At 34.1% G+C, this 20,407-nt stretch overlaps 1 protein-coding gene across 1 annotated transcript; it reads right to left on the bottom strand.

Annotated features, from left to right (window-relative positions):
• Positions 1-18,151: 18,151 nt before the first annotated feature.
• On the bottom strand, positions 18,152-19,963 carry LOC136975713 (piggyBac transposable element-derived protein 4-like). Its single transcript, XM_067270813.1, has one exon. It carries the CDS (start codon positions 19,961-19,963, stop codon positions 18,152-18,154), a length of 1,812 nt encoding a protein of 603 aa, XP_067126914.1.
• Positions 19,964-20,407: the final 444 nt, after the last annotated feature.

Raw genomic sequence — 20,407 nt, 5'->3', positions numbered from 1 at the left:
ATCTCATTGATAAAATAATCGATTTTCTCTGTAAGATACGAAGAGTGAATAAAAAGGAAGAATGCGGAATCGAAAATTTGCGTGAAAATCAGATCGAAGCTAACAATAAAGTCTAATAATATGAATTACCTTTATTTGATTTTATAATTATATAATTCAACAGATTTGTAACAATATTGGTTAAATGTATTCTTTTATTCAATGTATTCAAATATATTCAATAACATAGGGGTAATTGTATTCAGTTGAAATAAAATTAAAGTAAATTATAATAATATTTGCAATATGATGTCAAATTAAATTTTGAGAATAAATCGCTTGACATTTCGTATTAACTTTTTTGTAGTAACTTTTTCGCATTTACGAAAATATATTATCTGCTTGTTTCACATTTCATTACAGGCGTATATTCATAAGTATACAAATGGAAAATATATTTTTTTTTTTCATTAAAGAATGAAAAAAGATAAGAAAATAGTCATATTCTCTTAATTATTATACGAAAACCTAAAGAACAATTTGAATAACTGAAAATTCGAATTATTTGTATTTCTACAAATTAGTAGTGTACAGCACCTCTCGTCATATTCAATGTTTATTCTAATTTTAAAGTTTAGTCACTTTTACTTTCTTAGATAAGAACAAACTTGTATATATTCACATGTAAGAGAAATTCACGAAAAGACGTTTTTAGAAGTTCTTTATTTAAATTAAAATACCATTCTAAGTAAAAATTTGTCCATGCTACATAAATATGAAGAAAATTAGTTTTCTGCAGTTATTTTTAAATTCTTGCATTTTTTTTCAATTGTTCCATTCTATGAGAGTTTTTAGACTACTTATCATTGCTTCGGCTATACACTCACAATTGGAAGACCGGATGAAGCTTAAAAACCATTATGTAAATTTCTGAATGAAAAATTTGGTTAAAATCTTAATATAATTTTTTTTTTGTTCTCGTTATAATTGTTCGGAATAAACAGAAAATTTCTTGGAAGAACGAATTGTATAGGAACACACAACGAAGATAAATAAACAGGCTTTATTGATGCTAGAAGATATCAACCTCGAACAGTATTTTCCTCATCGATGTTTATTGCATTTTTCGTGAATCTAACTAAAACAGTGTAAAATTTTAGTTGTAGTTAATAATATACATTAAATTATAACGAAATTGCAAAATAATTAAAATATAGTGTTTTAAATTAAACTCTTATTATTATGTTTATTTTACAATTGTATATTATATTAAACATTAAAATTTAGTTGCCAGCACCTATAAGTAGTAGTGATTCAATACACTTTGTGGTATATTTTATTTTAAGCATGAGAATTAAATTTTTTTTCTTTTAATTTATTTCGAAATTATTTAATTTTTTTATCATAACCTTGAATTCATTTAAACCCAAGAAAAAATGTAGTTATATTTTTTAAATTTTCTTCCTTCTTTACTTTGAATTTATTTAATTTTCCTCTTTTCAAATTTTTCAAATTTTCTATCATTTAAATTTATTTAACTTTTTTTTATCATATCATGAAAAACGTTACAAAATATTATGAAGTAGATAATTCTTTTCCAATCCACGTGTTTGTATTTTACATTTTAAGAAATACGATTGGCTGGTATTTTATATAAACTACTGTTTTTATAAAAAAAGAGAATTTTTTCTTTATACTAGAGCTGCAAACATGAAAATGTACGGTTTTGTAATTACTTACGCTGAGTATAAAAATTATTCTGTTTTTCATCATTTGTACAAATCTCTGGACGCTTGTATTTCTGCAGCAAATAACTTTTCGTTCGATATTCTTGACAATTTTTCTGTTATCTTGCATTATTTTAAAGTCAAAAATATTTTAAGGGAGAAGGAAAATATTGTTTTATAATTGTCGAGGGAAGATAAAAGAATTAGCGCTGTATCAGATTTTAAAGTTCGTTTGAACGATGTGCAGAAGACATGGAAAAAATGTATATAAAAATGAACAAAAAATTTTTATTAATGTTCCAAGATACCAGCCAGGGGATTGAAATACTATAAATTTTCTAAATTTCCTGAGGTTGATAAAATTGATCGATATGTATTTTAAATATCCAAGTACTTTTCTAATTGTGAAAACTCACAATCGAAAAAACTACATTACGAAGAAAAATTATTTGCCGTAAAATTCCTCTAAAGAAGATTTTGTTGTTTCTTTATATTTACTAATTTTTCAAAAAGCAAAACATATTACATTTATGAATTGTTAAGTAGACTCTACAAGGATGGCATTTAATTACAATTATTGTTATCATGCACAAGCCGTCTTTGAAAAGAGCATTTTTATTCGATCGAATCTCACCACTGCGACGTAAGTGTGATTTTAATAATGCAAAATTTGTTTCCAAAAAGTAAGGTTGTGAGAGATATAATTTTAAATACAAATTATTTGACTTTATTTAAAATTAATCGTTATGAGAGTTAAGTAAGTTGTTTAGGTCATCGAGCTTTTAATTTTTTTCATGGATGCATATAAAGAAGCAACAGGAAAGGAACTTGGTTATTGTACTGTACTTCCATCCTAAAACAGATAAAAAATTTTTTCTGAGAGATTTGTTTTCCTAATAAACAAAGTATTTTTTATATATACTTATTAAAAAATAAAGAACATTAAAAAATTATCACATGTTATCACTTTTGGCAGTTTTATGTGAAATATGTGATAATTTGTTGAAAGGAAACATATATCGGCTGACGTTCGTAAATTAGTAAAAAATATTATCAGGAAATCGAGTGGGAAACGTATCACTTTAGATACGAAAAAAATTTTTAGTTAATCAATCCGGTGCTGTTCTTTTTTACTTTTGCTGGATCCATTATTGTCTATAGCAGTTGGTTTGATTGGTAAGGTAATAGGAAAAAGAATCTAATGGCGAAACAGATGGCTTTAGTTTATATCAAAAGCCTGAAATAAAAATTGGTTCTAATATCGAAGAATTACTCGAGAGCAGGGTGAATTCTCTGGGCCTGCTTAGCAAATGCCACATACTTAAGAAAAAGTTTTAACTGTCAATATTATTTTTATATGAATATAAATATGCCAATAATAGTTTATAATAACGGCTAAACTCTTTTATCATTTGTGTTTGCTTTTACATTGAGATCTTGCGGCTCGTCTTTTAAGTCAGTGCCATGCTTGCGGGAACTTAATTGGTCGCTCGTGTGGAGGTTTGCCGCGGCAAACAAGTGTGTGCGCATGACGTCATTCAGTGCATGTAACACGGCCAGTTTGTATCGAAAGCTTGCTTAGCCAGTCAGCATATTTGTACTGTGTACAGGGGGCGAATATACCTAGGATCTAATAGTACTTATGCCCTAAGCCCCAGTGTTAAGGGCCCACAAAAATTGAAATATTATTATAAATTTTTAATACTTTTTTATTATAATATATTTTATGTGTAGATATAATAGGCTTTATAATAGTCCATACTATTTTATTCACACCAAATAACATTTCTGCCTATTATTTAGGGCTAGGACTAGGCCTATTGTTCTTATAATAACTTTCAGCATGCCTAAAAATTTTGGTCAGGATTTGTTTCTGCTCAAGAGTATAATAACCAGACGATGGTAAAGTCAAGTTATTAAGTTAACGGAAAGAAGGTGTCCCGTAGACTTAGCATTGAAAGTTTGAAAGGTGGAGTTTTCTAAGAATATTTATGAGAATATTTATTAAATTGTCTTGAAAACATGTTTTTTCGTCTAAATGACGTGAAACAACTTCTCATTATTAAATTAGAAGTGAAAAAACGATTAAAACAAGCGATTTTATAGCAATAGCAACTGTTTATATAAGTCGAAGTGGTAGTCTGCAGGGGCGTGACATTTTGCGGAAATTTTTCTTAACAATTGTTTTTACTGGTGGATTTAATAACAGACACAGAAAGTAACCTGTGAGTGCCAGGAGGCGGCCAAAGTCTCGTTCCTTTTTTTTGTCGGCTAACAGGTCCGTGAGACCTGCCCACGTCAAGATGGCGGTTTGGATGAGTTACGCGTTACGCGTTACGCGAGTGGAGGAAGTGAATGGGGTCGACGTTAGAGCGGCAAATGATAACATTCGAATAAAAGACATAGCCAACGGATAATAACAACAACATGAATTTATTTAAGCTAGCAAGATAATTACAAAAAGGGGCGCGTGACGGTCGCCTCTTTTTGGATTCGCGGAGGGAGAGTTTACAAAAATTCGAGTCATACCTCGTGATCCGGGTCGGTCCTCGTAGTCGACAATATTTCGTTGATTTCGGGCGGTTCCCCTCGATTTTTGTTCGCACACGCACAGTCTAAAGGAAAACGTAACCGACCCCCCTTTTCTCTGTCGTCGCCCTTTTATTCTCTCGGTCACGAGTTCCAGTTTCGCCAACCCGCGTTTTTCGACTCTTGTTCCTCCTGATTCATTTTTTCTTTCTTTTGACTCATATCCCTTTTCCTTCTACTCGCGCGGAAAGGGATGTATCATTACCGGCTTAATTCCGGTGGGTTCGAACTCTCACACCACCTTGGGCTCTCTAAAATCGAAGCTGTCCCTGAAGGGCAGGTTCGATTTTTTTCCTGGAGAGGATGGCTATTTTAAGCGCGCTGTGTCTCTTTGATTGGTGACTTACAGGCGACGTTAATTAGTCGCGACAATGATTTATATGGCGAATTTTTACACGATTTACCTGGCAACATTAACAATTTATTGATTTCGCAACATTCAAAGATTAATCGGGCGCGCGTTACAATAAGTTGTTATGTTAAACCAACCACGGTGGGTTTGGTAAACAACAACGGTGTTCCCGGAAGTAGGGTTGTTTCCTAGCTGGCACGTGGTGCAGACGTAGCTTCCTTTCGTCACTTGAGTACAAGAGTAAAGTTCAAGGTCTTGAGTGTTCGTTATGTCCTCTTGTTGATGGGAGTTCGTTGACTTGTGCTACCTTGTTGGCGTGTTCGCTGAAGATAGAATTTAAACAGGAACTTGAGGGCTGGAGGATTCCGGTGAGTGGTGTCTTGATGTAGTTTGTTGTAGTGTAGCGGTGCCGTCGTGCGTGGAATTCGGTGCGATGATTGGCATTGGTGGGTCGTCATAGTCTTACTCCCTTGCGGCGAGGATGTCGTCTTATTGGTACTCACAAAAGTCAATTACAAATAGTCATTTGAAATGAAAGGTCTATTTAGTTTCGGATAGAGGTACACATTACAGAGATTAATAAATGGGGTTACTCTCCCTCAGGTCGCTAGGATGATAAAATCCTAACTTAAATCTAAATGGGATAAGCTAACACGTTGGATTAATTCAAAACGTCGGTTAACATGGTTAAATAAAATTCGAATAACAAGTAATATAATATGTGAGTAATAGTAAGTAATAATATAGTTTAAAATGTGATATATAGTGATATATTATAATGGATTATAATAAGGACAAAACTTCTAAAGAAGAAGTTGAACAAAGGATCTAAAAATGGCTGTGTTAATAGGTTTGAACAATGGCCCGTTGGTGAAAGTGGATGGGATCGCTCTGGGGTGCTTCCTGTAAGGGTGTGTCGCTTCCCGGAAGCGGGTTAGTTTCTCTTTTTTGAAGACGGATTTCTTCGGGTCGAGTATCTTGCGATAGTTGTCGGCCCGCCGAAAGTTGCTGTCGGCAGTGTATGACCGATCGGAAAATACAGATAAGGCCAATAAGAATTATTGCAGTACCAAGGCAACTAGCAAGTATAGTGGATGGATGTACGTAAGAGGCTGGCGCGGGGTTTGACGTCATTCGTAACAAATGATTGAGATCATATTTGACGTTAGAGAGAGATCGTTCTGCTATCTGGATGTCATAGTCCGTCGTGGGTGGTAGTTTCTCCTGCATTGCGGAGTTCTTAAAATGGTTCAATAGGAGTTGCATCTCTGTTTGATTGATAACCTGGTCGATGTGTGGAATGACCAATTGGTGGGTCCACTGTAGTGATATAGTTGACTGGCCTTGGAAATGTGAGGTGAGGATAACTCCGGGCAAGTAGCCAGTACAAGCATTTGGGAGACTGATGATTCCGGTGTTATTTAATTTTTGAGTTGTAGAGGAAAAAGGGGTTTTTTGATGCCTATTAGGGCATCTAATAGTTAAGGTGAGAGGCTCAGGAGTGGAGTAGACCCACGCTCCGGGTTGATCTAATTTCTTAAAAATTGGCGCAAACGCGCAATGTGGCGTATGAACTTCCCGGTCCGCCTCGGAGAATAGTTCCCGGCAGCCAAAACGTTGATTTACGCAGGGCACCAGCATCGTGGCGACTACTTGTTCCGCCACGCGACTCCGGATATTTCCGAGAGCCTCACGGCAGGTATGGCAGTTGAGGATTCTGGGCCAGCATCTTGCGCACACAAGATGCCCATTGGTACATTGGTACATTGGCGCCTGCGCGAGCTCGTAACAGACGAGGCACGTCACAAAGGAAGCGTATGCTTGGTCTCATTCCGTAGATGTCATTTTCCTGGAAGGATAGGGAAAGAGTTAATGACAGACGAAGGACAGACAAGGGTAGATTAACGCTAAATTTGTTCAATAAGCTATCTTCATCCACCTACTGGGGTACCTTCCTGTTGGTGCCCTCATTTGTTTGGCGGCCGGAGCTTAAGGGGAAGAGGTCCGACTAGCAATGGGAAAAATAAACTGAGGTATCGGGCTACGATTGCTAGTGGGCGGCGGCATAACCAAAGGTTGATTTACTACTGCTGCTGGGTCTAGGCTTCGAAGTGCGTATGGAGGTGTAATCTCCTTTTCTCCTTTCGATTCTGGTTTGGCAACTTCACCTTCGAGCTCGGATCATGCTTCCTCGCGTTCCTTTTTTAATTTCGTCGGTTCGTCCGGTAGTGGAGGGAGTACGGAGGCCAGAATAGCCTCGCTCCAAGGGTCGGGTAGGTCGCTTGGTGGTGGTGTGGCTCTTAGTACGTCTTCGCCGAGTGATGCAACAAGGGGCTGAATGCTTGGGTCTATGTTATCCGGTTGTATTCGGGGTCGCTTAGCCTTTCGATGAGCAGCGGTCCTTCTCGCGCTCCGGATTCGTACATTATGTCTCTCCTTCTTTTCGGAGGGGGGTATTTGTTCTTCGCGGGGATGTCCAACAGGATTCCCTCTGTTTTATTGCGGGTCTTACGCCGCGTTCTCTCTCTGCGCGGCCGTCTAGGTGTGCAAAATTATATCGGGTTCCCATTTGGTAGGATGACTTGATCATGAGCAAAATCTACAATTAACTGAGCGGTTTGGATGAGGTCTCAGCCCAAGATTCCTTTACACGGGTTTGTGATCTCGGCTCGTACGATGGCACATGGCATGGCATGTTTCTTTCCCCGTAATTTAAATGTAGGTGTCGCTGAGCCTATAGTGGTAATCGGCTCCCCTAAGCCAATTCTTAACTTTTGTCGGCGTCCGAATTTTATGGGAGCTTTCCCTTTCAATTTATTCGCTAAATCGTTTGATATGAGCGTACGTTCTGCGCTGGTATTAACTTGCATTTTTACTGGAATATTGTTAATATAAACTAATATGATAGGTTCGTGCCTTAAGATAGCTTTACTTATTCCTATTATGCCTTTCCACCTCGTCTCATGTTCATCAGACGAATCTGTTTGGGGTGGAGAAAGGTTCCTACTCGATTCGGTATAGTGTTGCTGTTGCTTAGATACAGGATAAGGAGATCTAGTAGAGTAATTATATCGAGGTCGCTGATCTTCGATGCTTCAAATAATACCTGTCTATCCGTTTCGATTTTTTTCCATAGGTTGAGAGCTATCTTCATCAATTTCGCTTTCGCGTCTCCTTGGAGGTTCATTTCGTTGACGCATAGGAGAAGCGTTACTATTAGTGTCTCTGCGATCGCGGGGGTTCCGGTTCCTATAGTTTTGATCATTTGGTCGGTCGGGTCTACGGCTAGTATTAACTGGGCGGTATCCTCCTCGCTGGAAAGGCGGATCACTCTGATTCCCTCGATTATTTTGCCTCCCTGGAGAGGTTCTAGCATTATTTGTCTATGAGGTTCGAGTTAATCTTTTCACTCTGGCTGTAAGTTCCTGCATAGCCGACATTAATTGAGCTATCTCGTCCTGTAAGGAGGAGTCTGTCACCCGCTCGCTGTCCTGGACTGTTCGTAATATTCCCCGCGGATGGGAGATGAGCTGTTCGATCGTCTCCTCACTGATCGCAACTTTGAGCGCCTCATCGAAGGTCTCAGCCTCGCGACTCATTACTCTTCTACAGATTCTTATATCGATCCCGTTAAGGAATTGCGCCTTTAACCGTTCGTCTAACTCCTTCTGTTGAATGCGCTGAATAATAGCGGCTTCTGCGGCGTCTGCTCCGGGCTCCGGCGTGATCTCGATTTCCATCGCAAGCGCTTGGAGCCGGGCGGCGTACGTTTGTACATCCTCGTCTCTGCACACAGGAATAAAACCGATTTAATTGAAAAGTGAGAGGCACTCTATCGAAACGCTGGAGCATAAGTCGCTTAAATTCGTCGAAATCGTCGACTTCCTTAATTCGCCGATCCTTTCATACGAATTCCCGGGCTATTCCCGCTAGTTTTAACTTCGCTACTGCCAGCATTTGCGCTTTCGACCATGCAGCAACCTTCATGATATCCGCTAACGAATCAAAAAAATCCGTTACACGGGCGCCTTGCAAGTCTCCTGAGAATACAGGCAGCAACAGGATTATCCTGCCTAGACCGCCTAACGTCAGAGGGTTCGGTCCTGAATTTAAGAGCAGTGGCGGATCTGCTGGGTTAGCAGGCCCTGCCGCGGGTTGGGGATTGGGTTCCATTATCGCTATTTATTTTTAAGTCCCGAATTCGAATATGGCCCTTTTTCTCCCTTATCGAACCCCACTCCTGTAAACTAATTTGTGGGTGCCGGGAGGCGGCCAAAGTCTCGTTCCTTTTTTTTGTCGGCTAACAGGTCCGTGAGACCTGCCCACGTCAAGATGGCGGTTCGGATGAGTTACGTGTTACGCGTTACGCGAGTAGAGGAAGTGAATGGGGTCGACGGTAGAGCGGCAAATGATAACATTCGAATAAAAGACATAGCCAACAGATAATAACAACAACAAGAATTTATTTAAGCTAGCAAGATAATTACAAAAAGGGGCGCGCGACGGTCGCCTCTTTCTGGATTCGCGGAGGGAGAGTTTACAAAAATTCGGGTCATACCTCGTGATCCGGGTCGGTCCTCGTAGTCGACAATATTTCGTTGATTTCGGGCGGTTCCCCTCGATTTTTGTTCGCACACGCACAGTCTAAAGGAAAACGTAACCGACCCCCCTTTTCTCTGTCGTCGCCCTTTTATTCTCTCGGTCACGAGTTCCAGTTTCGCCAACCGGCGTTTTTCGACTCTTGTTTTTCCTGATTAATTTTTTCTTTTTTTTGACTCATATCCCTTTTCCTTCTACTCGCGCAGAAAGGGATGTATCATTACCAGCTTAATTCCGGTGGGTTCGAACTCTCACAAACCAATTACACTGTAAAAGAAGTTTACTATCGATGTTATCTGCCAATAATCTGCTTTTTTACTTCTAGTTGCTGTAGAATTTTTGGGGTGTATTTTTGGAAATACTAAAATATTTTTCCCCAAGGTTTCTGACAAAGCATTTAATAGTTGGGACACTTAAAAACACACACGGGAAGACAATTCAACAATTAGATCTCAACACAACTGTTTACAGTTTGAAAAATAGACTTTTGAAGTTGACAATTTTTTTATGAAAAATTTTTGAAACGTAATACTTTTTTGTTTTCGTTGTAAACCAACAAAAAGGATATCTTTTGAGTGATTTTTTATTAATACATCAAAAACACAATCCCACAAACATCCAAACAATAAAACCGCGAAAATAACTATGATTTTTTAAAAATTGATTTTTGAAAATATGGTGCAGGTGAACCCCCGCGCTGAACTATGCGTGAAACGCTCGCGCGCTTGACAAAGGCTTAATTAGTATTAAGATATCAGAAAACCGTTTACACTCATAATAAACCTGTTAGAGTATCTATTGTATCCTAAAAATTGAAGAAACAGAATCTCAAACTGAAGAAAAAAACTGTTGATGATGAAATTATTGAACTAAAAATTTTATCTGTACCTTAATTATATAAAAATATATACCACATTTAATTAAAAAATTGAATAGAAGTTATTATGGATAGAATTTTAATGGCTAAATAACAATCGATGCTGAACCCGTTTTTGAAAATCACATAGTAGACTTAATTTTTCGTATGTAATGAGGAAAAAAATGAATTAGCTCCTGATAGCTTTAACGTATTTTTGGTCGGTTTAAAGAAAATAAAGATTCATAAAATGAGGATCTGAAACAGATGTTTAGCAATATCACTTGAAAAACTACGGTATCAACCTGCATTAATCGAGACTTTCAAAAGAAATTTTTTCTTCTAGACCAGCGTTTCTCAAAGTGGGCGATAACGTTCCTTGAGAGCTATGAGTAAATCTTGGGGGCGCTGAAGGCAGGGTACTGAACGGTGACCAAAGGCAAAAGTTGGGGTCACTGACAGCCGTTCCCTTTCCTCTGTTAAACAAATAAGAGGAAACATTGCATTTAATGGCTTCCGGATGTTGAGAACAATGTACGGTAAGGGCACAAAGTGTGAGATTCATAGAAAAATTTTCCTAAGAATATTTCCAATCCTTTCTCACACAAGAGAAAATGGGCTAGGGGCGTTGGGTATAGCTTTATGGAACAAAGGGGGCAGTGAATCGAAAAAGTTTGGGAATCACTGTTCTAGACTATTTCACCAGTAACAAATCCTAATAGTAAAATGAAGAAAAAAAATCCCGAATGAAAAACTTTTGAAATAGATATACTAGAAACCTAAATCCCTGGCATTTTTGGTGGTGTGACTAAATTAGTTAAAGAATCTAATTTACCGCGATGTGTCGTTAAACAAGCTTGGTCAGGCCGATCTGATAGCACTCTCCACAAAAGCTAATCAAATATTAATTTTGTTTAAAATAAATTTTATATATTCTTGGAATTGCATGCGCAAGGACACCGAACAGACAGGCAAACGAAAGTCATAACATAAAACAGTACAGTAGAGTGTGCTAGAAATGGTAATTTTTTCAACTGGTTTTTACGCTCTATATATCTGTAAAAATTAAATATTCACGAAGAAAAACTAAAAGTTTTTAGTTTAATGTCTTATGACAACTGATTTAAATGTACTAAAACAATTTTCTAGATTTAATAATGAACTAAAATACTTAATAAGTGTAATCGATGAGTTTCATCATTTTTTCTGAATATTCTAAAGATCGTATGCCTTAGACCTACAAGTGAAGTAACGTTTTCCATCATCCACACCTATTACATGGAATTATAATAGCAAGATTGTGAACTACGTAATGGAGTATAAACACGAATTAAAACTTTTGTTGTGGAATATGGTTGATACTACAATTGCTACAAAGGGATTAATTGTTCATCAAATATTTGCGCAGTCAGGTATCCTATTTGTAATATACCAAGGAAAGAATTTTAATATAATATATTTTATTACTAAAATAAATCAGTTTATCGATTTATTATGACAAAAAAAATTATTTTAATTTGATTCGAGACGCTTCAGGAAAGAAACAAAAATATTTCTAAAATTCAACCGAAAAAACGAATAAAACTTATTAATATTTGGTTTAAAAAGGAGTCATATAAAGTTTGTTTTATAAAATAATAGATACATTAATAACAAATTGTGTTGACAGATTTTCAGACAAAAATCTTTAGAATTTTTATCACTTTTAGACGTAAATACAGTAATTTTAAATATTACGAAAAACAATTTTTCGAAGCAAGATTAATTCTTCAGGTAAACTGCACGGAAAATTTTTTGATTTATCTAAATTACGTAATGAATTACAATATTCCTGTTCATGACCAGATTATATTGGCATGTCATTCTTAGACATAAAAAATATTATAATTAATGACGATCTGAACAAAAATGTACTAAAAAATTTTATAATGTAATATTCATTTTTACGTTACTAATTACCAGTGCGTTTGTTAAGTGCAGTTTTTCAACCATGAAGCATAGATTAATGTATGAAAATTAATACAAATGGAATATACGTTTATACATACATACGTACATACGGAATATGTCATACGTGGAATATACGTACATACGGAATATGTCATACGAAAATTGACAAGAATTTTCATATGAAAACATAAGTTATTTGTTAAATATATTACTATATTATGAATGAATTGAAAATAATAAATAATCCCACAGCAACTACCAATACTTAGTAAGTCATTTCACCAGAAGTATTTTTTGCCTGCTCAAGCTACACATACGCAATAGTAATTTCCGCCATTACCTTCGATACCGCCAATCAACACAAAGAGAATCAGTAATAAAAATTCTAATAATTATTCTACTATTGTAAAACACAACATTTAAATAAAATGATCTTATATGCAATATAATAAATTCTACGCCAGTTTTTTTTTATAAATTTACTCATATTAATATTCATATCAATCCTAAAAATTTTAAATAGCATGAAGTATTTACTTACAAGTAATTTTAATTATTTTAAATATATAATTGAAAAACTGAAAAATTATGAGCATTTAAGAAATTTATTAACTCAAAATTACTTTAAAGTTTCGTATACGAAATATACAGTATAGTCCTACGATGTTTCATTCCCGTTAGACAAAATAAAAATTTCTAAATATTCATTGTCAGTACAATGTAAATACATTTTAATATATTATATGAGGAAAGTTAATACATAAGTACTTAAAAAATCGGATACAGACATTTCAATATAATCAATAACCTCCCTTTTATAATTTCTGCATATCAATCGGATTGAAGCCGCATACTTATGGTTTTCAATTGACAATTTTCGACTGAAGCTTTCTTCTTTGATCTTGACCGTAACAATTTCAAAGCTATAAAGTCTAGAGGAGCTTGAATAAAGATGTAATAGAAGAAAGATACTATCAGCGAAAACGACACCAGCGTGAACATCATCCTCTGAAAAGTTTGAAAGTATCAAAAATAGTTAACTATTACGATTCAAATTGTTTAATTTCTGAATTACTGTATTTGCTGTACTTGTTACTTTTATAGCAAATTATCTGTCATTTTAACTTGAAATATGCAGTGTTTATTCAATAAATCCTAAACCATTGGACACTTATAATAAGAGTTTGAATTTTATTCAGCAATTTCCAATTTTTACAGCTAATTCAAGATTTTTTAAATGTTTTTTTTTTATTTGAACGAGAAAGTGTTTATCCTGATATCATCAGAATGCCGGGTTATTTATCAGCAATCTTCGAACAATTGTAAACTGTCACTTGCTTGTTTAAATGGTGTTATTTTTTTTTATTGCAAAACATAATCAATAAATATGTTATATGTTGTGAGGTATATGACTTTAAATCTACTTTCTACATAATACACTCACGCTAATCTTAGCCTTAATTATCCGTCACGCATAACATCCTGTCACAAAGACTAAGTTGGATATGTATGAAAGCTTATTTATCGGTATTATTCCATACTCGCTTATCGTGTAAACAATTTTAACATCTGTTAAAGAAAAACATTACTAATATAATTATATTTCATTTTTGATCAGTAATTTTTTTTTATACTACTTAAAACATTTGTATAACATTATGCATAATCTTAAGTCAAAATATTTTACAGATGTAATTTAAAAATATATAAGTTAATATGACAGAATAAAACATGTTTATTTATATGTAATATGTTATTATAAGTAAATTCATTAATTATTATTACTCTTACTTTAAAAAGAATATGAAATTACCATATTTATTTCATTGAACGTTATATCCTTTCTAAGCTGAACGTAAATATAAAGAATAATCAAGGGATGAAGCAGGTAAATCCATACATTCAAACTATCTAAAATGGTGAAGACTTTCAAAGACAGGAGTCTGTTAAAAAGCATTATTTACTTTCTGTAATATGTATCATAACCAGTAACTTCTTCTTTCGTCTCGTGGTTGAGTGTCAAGTGATTTATTTGTGGATAACAAATGTAAAACCACTAACGAAAATAATATGATAAAAAGTGGGGAAAGTTTGTTTGTCCTCATCTTGTAAGTGTGCAAAATCAATTAAATATTGTTTACGTAAAAGTATTCATTGTCATAAAACACAAGGAAACTTATAGGAAAAATATTAATGACGTTGATTATTAATAAGAAAAAAAAATCATATTTAGTATTTTAAACAATGGAATATTTAGACAAATTTTCGGAAATAAAAACTACTATTATATGTAAATAAGAGTGCATAAATTGCCGATAGATTAAAAAATGTTAATAATAATTATTAAATGCATTATTATGTTATACATAATAAATAGTAAAGTAGTAAATTTCTGGCATAGTTTTTAATTGTTCAGTCAAATGTATTCATATTTAAAACTTTTATTGAATTTAAGTGACAATTAAATTTTTTATTCAATTTTGAAATTATTATTAAAGAGTATTTAATTTATTTACTGTATAAATTTCGTGATTTCAGTTTGTTACAGCTAACATTAAAAAAAAAAGGTTAATGTTACCTTAGGTATCCAAGATGGCGGCGCTTCCGGTAACCTCGATGGTAAGTGCTTTTAGAAATGAAATGTAGATAGCACTGATTGTTAATGTTGGTTTCGTATGCAAATATTCATAAAAACTTCCGTTCTGGAAACATGAGTAATCTGAATTTCGAATTTAGTTATGATGTAGACGGATGAAGCAAGTTGTTAATTTTTTAAAGGTGTTCGTGTTTTTTTAAACTTTGTACAATTTTCTCTAATTTTTTAAAGGTATCGAGTAGGAAAGTTTGTCAATGGTAATTACCATGTTAAATGTGTTAAAAGTGTGTTAATGTTGTGTAAATCTGTTAAATGTGTGTTAAACCTGTTGTGTCATAACCAAGGATATTTAATCGTGATTTCCGACGCCAAGAGACAACGCGACCGACACACGGATGGCAAGGTGGGCGTGGATCGCAGGTGCCACCCTCTATGGAGACGCTGCCTCTCGTACATGAAAAGGCGACAGATGTGAATCATAAGGCTGCAGTTCTTAAGAAGAATAAAATTTTACGTAAAATCCAGGCAAATTTCGTTCGAACCACAGATGATCGAATCACGTAAATAACTACGTCAAGATATCGAATGATTTTATAGGTAGTATGATGACTTTTTTACTTTTCGTTTCTGGTCCAAGAGTAGCAAATGTAACCAAAAGCACGGGAGAAAGTAAGTAGCAAATTTACGTTTTAAAAATGTTTTAGTTTTAAAAGAAAGTTTAAATATAGAAGCGTTTAGGTTATTGTCGATGGTCGCCATCTTGTATGCACATTTGCGTGTGCAAACAAGATGGCGACCGAAAGCGCCGCCATCTTGGATACCTAGGATAACATTAACCGAAAATGATGTGTAAAGAATTTAAGATATGGTATTCTCAATTGATGTCCACTTCACCAATAAAACTGTGCAATTTTATACCATCCGAGTATTGCGATAAAAGTGACAATAAGCTGAAGTAACGAAACTACAGTAGAGAGTCGTTGTCCGAATCGATTGGGGACTGGGGTTGTTCGTATAAACCGATTATGTACGAAAAAATATATTAACCTGTCTGATGTTGAAATTTTTCTCCGTTGTGTGTCGATCGTCGATTTTAAGCCAAACGAAAATTTTTATAATAACAATCGTAACAATAGTATCGATAAAAATTATTTTTTTACTTTGTACAAACAAAATAAATATATTGAAAAATATAAAAACAAAAAAATTATACTATAGAAATTAATCTAGTATCAAAAACGTTCGATTCAGAACGACACAGTCCGACTGAAAAGCGTTCGGATAACAGGTGTCCGGATAACCAGTGTTCGGATAAATGACTCTCTACTGTATATAGTTCCGTTTTGATGTTTGTTACATTATAGTATTTAATTTACATAACTACAAACGTTATCCTGTGTACAGAATTATCAAACAGTATGACGAATCTAAAACATTTTAAATAAAAATTATTCATTCCTTTACTGTACACAATTAAATAAAACTTTTTAATGTGTTAGGTTAGTCACTTGGTGCGCCAAGTGAACAATCTAACATATTGAAAAATTTCCTTGTGATAAATTCTTATGTAAGATAACTCTTGTCATTATATAAATCAAATACTGTAATGTAATATAATAGAAGGATTAAAAGTACAAAATAACCTTAATTTTTATTGTTTTATTTACTTTGGGAAACGCCGGCTTACCTGCTAGTTTGTCTATAAAATTAAAGCATGTTATTAGTGAGTTCAAGGTCGAAGTTTTAAACGCGGAAACGTGTACGTCGGACGTTCAGCGCCACTTTCCTGTAAGCCTAGAAGTTTGACATTGGCGTTTAGAATATAGAGCATGGTTTCACTGACTTTCCAAACGCCATTCTCAAACTTCTAGGCTGACAGGAAAGCGGCGCTGAACGTCCGACATACATGTTTTCCGCGTTTAACCCTTCGTCACGCGCGCGCTCAGTCAAATCGAAATCACGCGCGCTCGGTCAATTCGGCACCAATTTAAAAAATTAATTAATAAAAATTTAACATCGGAAAACGGGTATTTTTACTTTAATCCAGTTTACTAATATGTTTGTAATCGAATTCAGTCAAAAAAGTTTTAATTTCATCATAATTTATTGATGATTTTAATTTTTTAATATTAGAAGGTAATTAGCATAAATTACAAAGTGTCGTGTTTCATCTTCGCTCCCGTTCAAGTTTATTGCTCTAGGCACGCGCCGATGTTTGTTTTTAGTTCTACTGGTGATTAGGCTTTTATTTCAACCTCGTCCGTTTTGGTTACAGAAGATGGGGAGACGGGCGTCACGTGATCGCTTACCTCACATTTTACCACAGAAATTACCTTACCTTGAAAGTTTTATTTTTTTTCTCAATTTTAATTATTATTAACTATCTTTTTTTGATGGATTCTCATACTTATATGTGTTATGAAGTTGTAGATATTTTTTTTATTAAGTTTTACAAATTTATGTTTTTTTCTTCGATTTTTATATATAAAATATACGAAAATTCAGATATTTATTAAAATTTATCAGAAATGCTAAACTATAAGTACAGTGTGTTTTACAATACTATTACGAACAGATATCGTCAATTATTTTATAAACATATTTATAATTTTAATTTTTATAAATTATTTAAATTGATGCAACGCGAAGCGCTCAGAATCAATTAATTACTGTCGCGCGTTATTAAAGATGGCGATGGGACTCGATTCAATTACTTCTTCATTTCAGATGTTAATTAAAAAGTGTTATTTTCATATAATATTAAATAGTGTATGTTTATTATAATTAATAAATCTATATAGGAATAATATATATTAATTACTGAGTGTATTTAAAAAATAAAAAAAACGGAACAAAAATATAATAGAAAAAAAATGTTTATACTATACCAAAATGTTTTTTACATCTATTCTATTAGATCTATAATAATCCTAACGATGGTGGACTTCACGCCGATCTCTGAATAAGCAAGAGACGAGAAAATTGACATCCAGGCGACACTTAACGCCTAGATGTCAATTATCTCGTCTCTTGCTTACATCTATTCTACTTTCAATACAAGAGTTATATAAATAATAATTAAGATAAACAGCATAAATTGGTAATACAGATAAAATTATATTATATATTATTTATTTATACATTTAAATATTCATTTCTATTATTCGTTTATACATTTTACATTATACAATGCTAAAATTTTATGTACATCTTGTATTGCAAGAATTATAATTAACGTATGCAAAAAAAGTTAATTTTTTATTTTCTGGGTTAGGCATAAGGGGTTGCTTTCAGTGACTTGCAAACAGGATTTTTTAGATGCAGTATTCAACAAATAAACAATTTTTATTGATATATATATCTATAAATATCGTTCATTTGTTGGACACTATTCAAAAGGTCCTGTTTGCAAGTCACTGAAAGCAACCCCTTATGCCTAACCCAGAAAATAAAAGAAATACAGAAAAATAGGTAATATAAAAAATGAATACGTTCATATAGTATTAACTTTCTAATTCTATTGTTCTTTCTGAACTTTCTATACATGACTTACATAAATTATGTGAGTGCTCACCACAAATGTATTTATTACATCGAAAACATTTATTTGTCGTCTTTCTGCCCTTTTTATAACCGCAATCAGAACAGGATGATCGCTTCCGTGATGTTGATGCTGCAGATGTGGATGCCGCAGATGTGGATGCTACTGATGTTGATGCCGGTGATGTCCCTGTTGATGCTGTTGTTGATTCTGATTCCGATTCTGATGTTTCATGTTGCAATTTAGAGAATTGAAGGGCTGCCGTTCTAATGTTTCTGGGTAAATTTTCTTTTTGTGCACGTAATTTTAATTGCGGAGTCATTAGTTCGATCGATAGCAGTTTCATGAAGTGTCTTCTGCGTTGATTTTGTGGAAGTTTATTATTCAGATAATAAATGACATGAGAATTTACGGCCGAAATATTTAGCAAACTATAAAAAATAACAAGGGGCCAGCGTCGGCAGTATCTTGCGCAATTATAACGTGACGCCAGTTTATCAACAACGTCGACGCCTCCCTTTGTAAGATTGTAAAACGTTACGATTTCGGGTTTGTTTTTTTCCTCGGTTGAAGAATCAATGCTATTGTTGTGGTGTAAAGTTGATAGTAAGAGAGTTACTTTATTTCTTTTGGGAGAATATGAAACTAAAGTACACTTTTTTTGGAATCCAAACATGCTACTGAATACAGTTCTGTTTCTCGAAGTAATGAACTCTGGCGGTATTTCTCTTTTATTTTTTTTTAAAGTACCGACTGACGTCAGCTTTATGTCTAATAATTTTAATGCAAGTTCGTAACTCGTAAACCAATTATCAAATGTTATATTCCTTCCAGAGCCTGCTACGGGTTTACATAATCTTAACACAACATCTTTAGGAGAATTACTTGTGAAATATTGGCCCTGCGGTTGCATTCCCGCATATACTTCTAAGTTGCTACTATAAAAAGTCCTTGAATCTGTCAAGGCAAAAATTTTTATCCCATATTTTGACGGCTTGCTTGGAATATATTGCCGGAATTGGCATCTGCCCTTAAATGCCTCCAACATCTCGTCTATAGTTAAATATTCCGATGGGCAATAATTCTTTTGGCAATTAGTAACAAATTTCTCAAAAAAATCTCGCACCGCAGCGAGTTTGTCAGTATTACGACGATCATTTCTAGTAGCTTTATCGTCAAATCTTAACGCTCTTATTAGAAAACTAAATCTTTTCTCTGACATCACAGGTTTTATAATTTCTATTCCGAAACCATCGGAGGTCCAAATATCTCGTAAATTTACTGTATTTAATTTCATCACCGCACATGCAAACAATATTCCTATAAAAGCTTTTATTTCACAAATATTTGTTGAGATGGCATCACGCTCGCGGCTAAATTTTTCTTTTATTCTCTCTATATACTTATTTGTATTTTCGACAATATGATTTAATATATCGTCATCAAAAAATAACTTCCAGCATTCCGAAGGTGTTTTGACGAACTTTGCTCTTCCATTTGGGCCAGGCAAATGAGTTATAATATTTTCTTTCTCTCTCCTCTGAGTTTGAAGGGGCATTTCCTTATTCCACCTAGTTACACGGTCTTTACCCATAAAAAATGAACCAGAAGTACTAACCTCGTCTAGGTCTGAACAAGATTGTTCAGATTCAGAGTCCGATTTTCGCTGCTCCAAAATATCATCCTCTTCCTCCGAAGAAAAAACATCATCATCATCTTCAATCATCTCTGTTATCTCCGAAGATGAAAGCAAGTAAAAATTACTTTTATCCATAGCGCTGTTTTAACACAATCGTAAAAAAGAAGAACTATACTCGAAACCAACAACAGCAACAAAAACAATGACGAGCTAATGCGAAAAAACTGCACTTATATAGTATCAGAGTAAAAAGTCACGTGACAGAGAAGGGAGAGGACTAAAATTTACCAAATATGGAAATATGTGAATAGGGTTCCTTATTTGGTAAATTTTTTGTAAGCTCCCTTTTCTGTCACGTGACTCAATAATTACTGCCCTAGACCAAGCCTAACCTTGTTTGGGAATCGAAGTTTTAATTTAAAAAAATACAATTTGACAGGAGATTGATTTATTTTATTTATTTGTAGTTTGGTATCATCTTACGAAGTTTTATGACAGTAGTTCCAATAAAATTTTTATTTATTTAAGTAATTATAATTATTATTTTACCTATCATTCAGTGTTTTTACGGCAAAAATT

This window comes from Centruroides vittatus, unplaced genomic scaffold, assembly GCF_030686945.1.
Source record: "Centruroides vittatus isolate TY-2023 unplaced genomic scaffold, ASM3068694v2 contig_378, whole genome shotgun sequence".
Lineage (NCBI taxonomy): Eukaryota > Metazoa > Arthropoda > Arachnida > Scorpiones > Buthidae > Centruroides > Centruroides vittatus.
The sequence above is the reverse complement of the archived record's forward strand: the minus strand, read 5'-3'. Positions and strand labels throughout refer to the sequence as shown.

Excerpts from the sequence above, each read along its gene's own strand:
- LOC136975713 (XM_067270813.1), bottom strand. The coding sequence starts at position 19,963 with ATGGATAAAAGTAATTTTTACTTGCTTTCATCTTCGGAGATAACAGAG.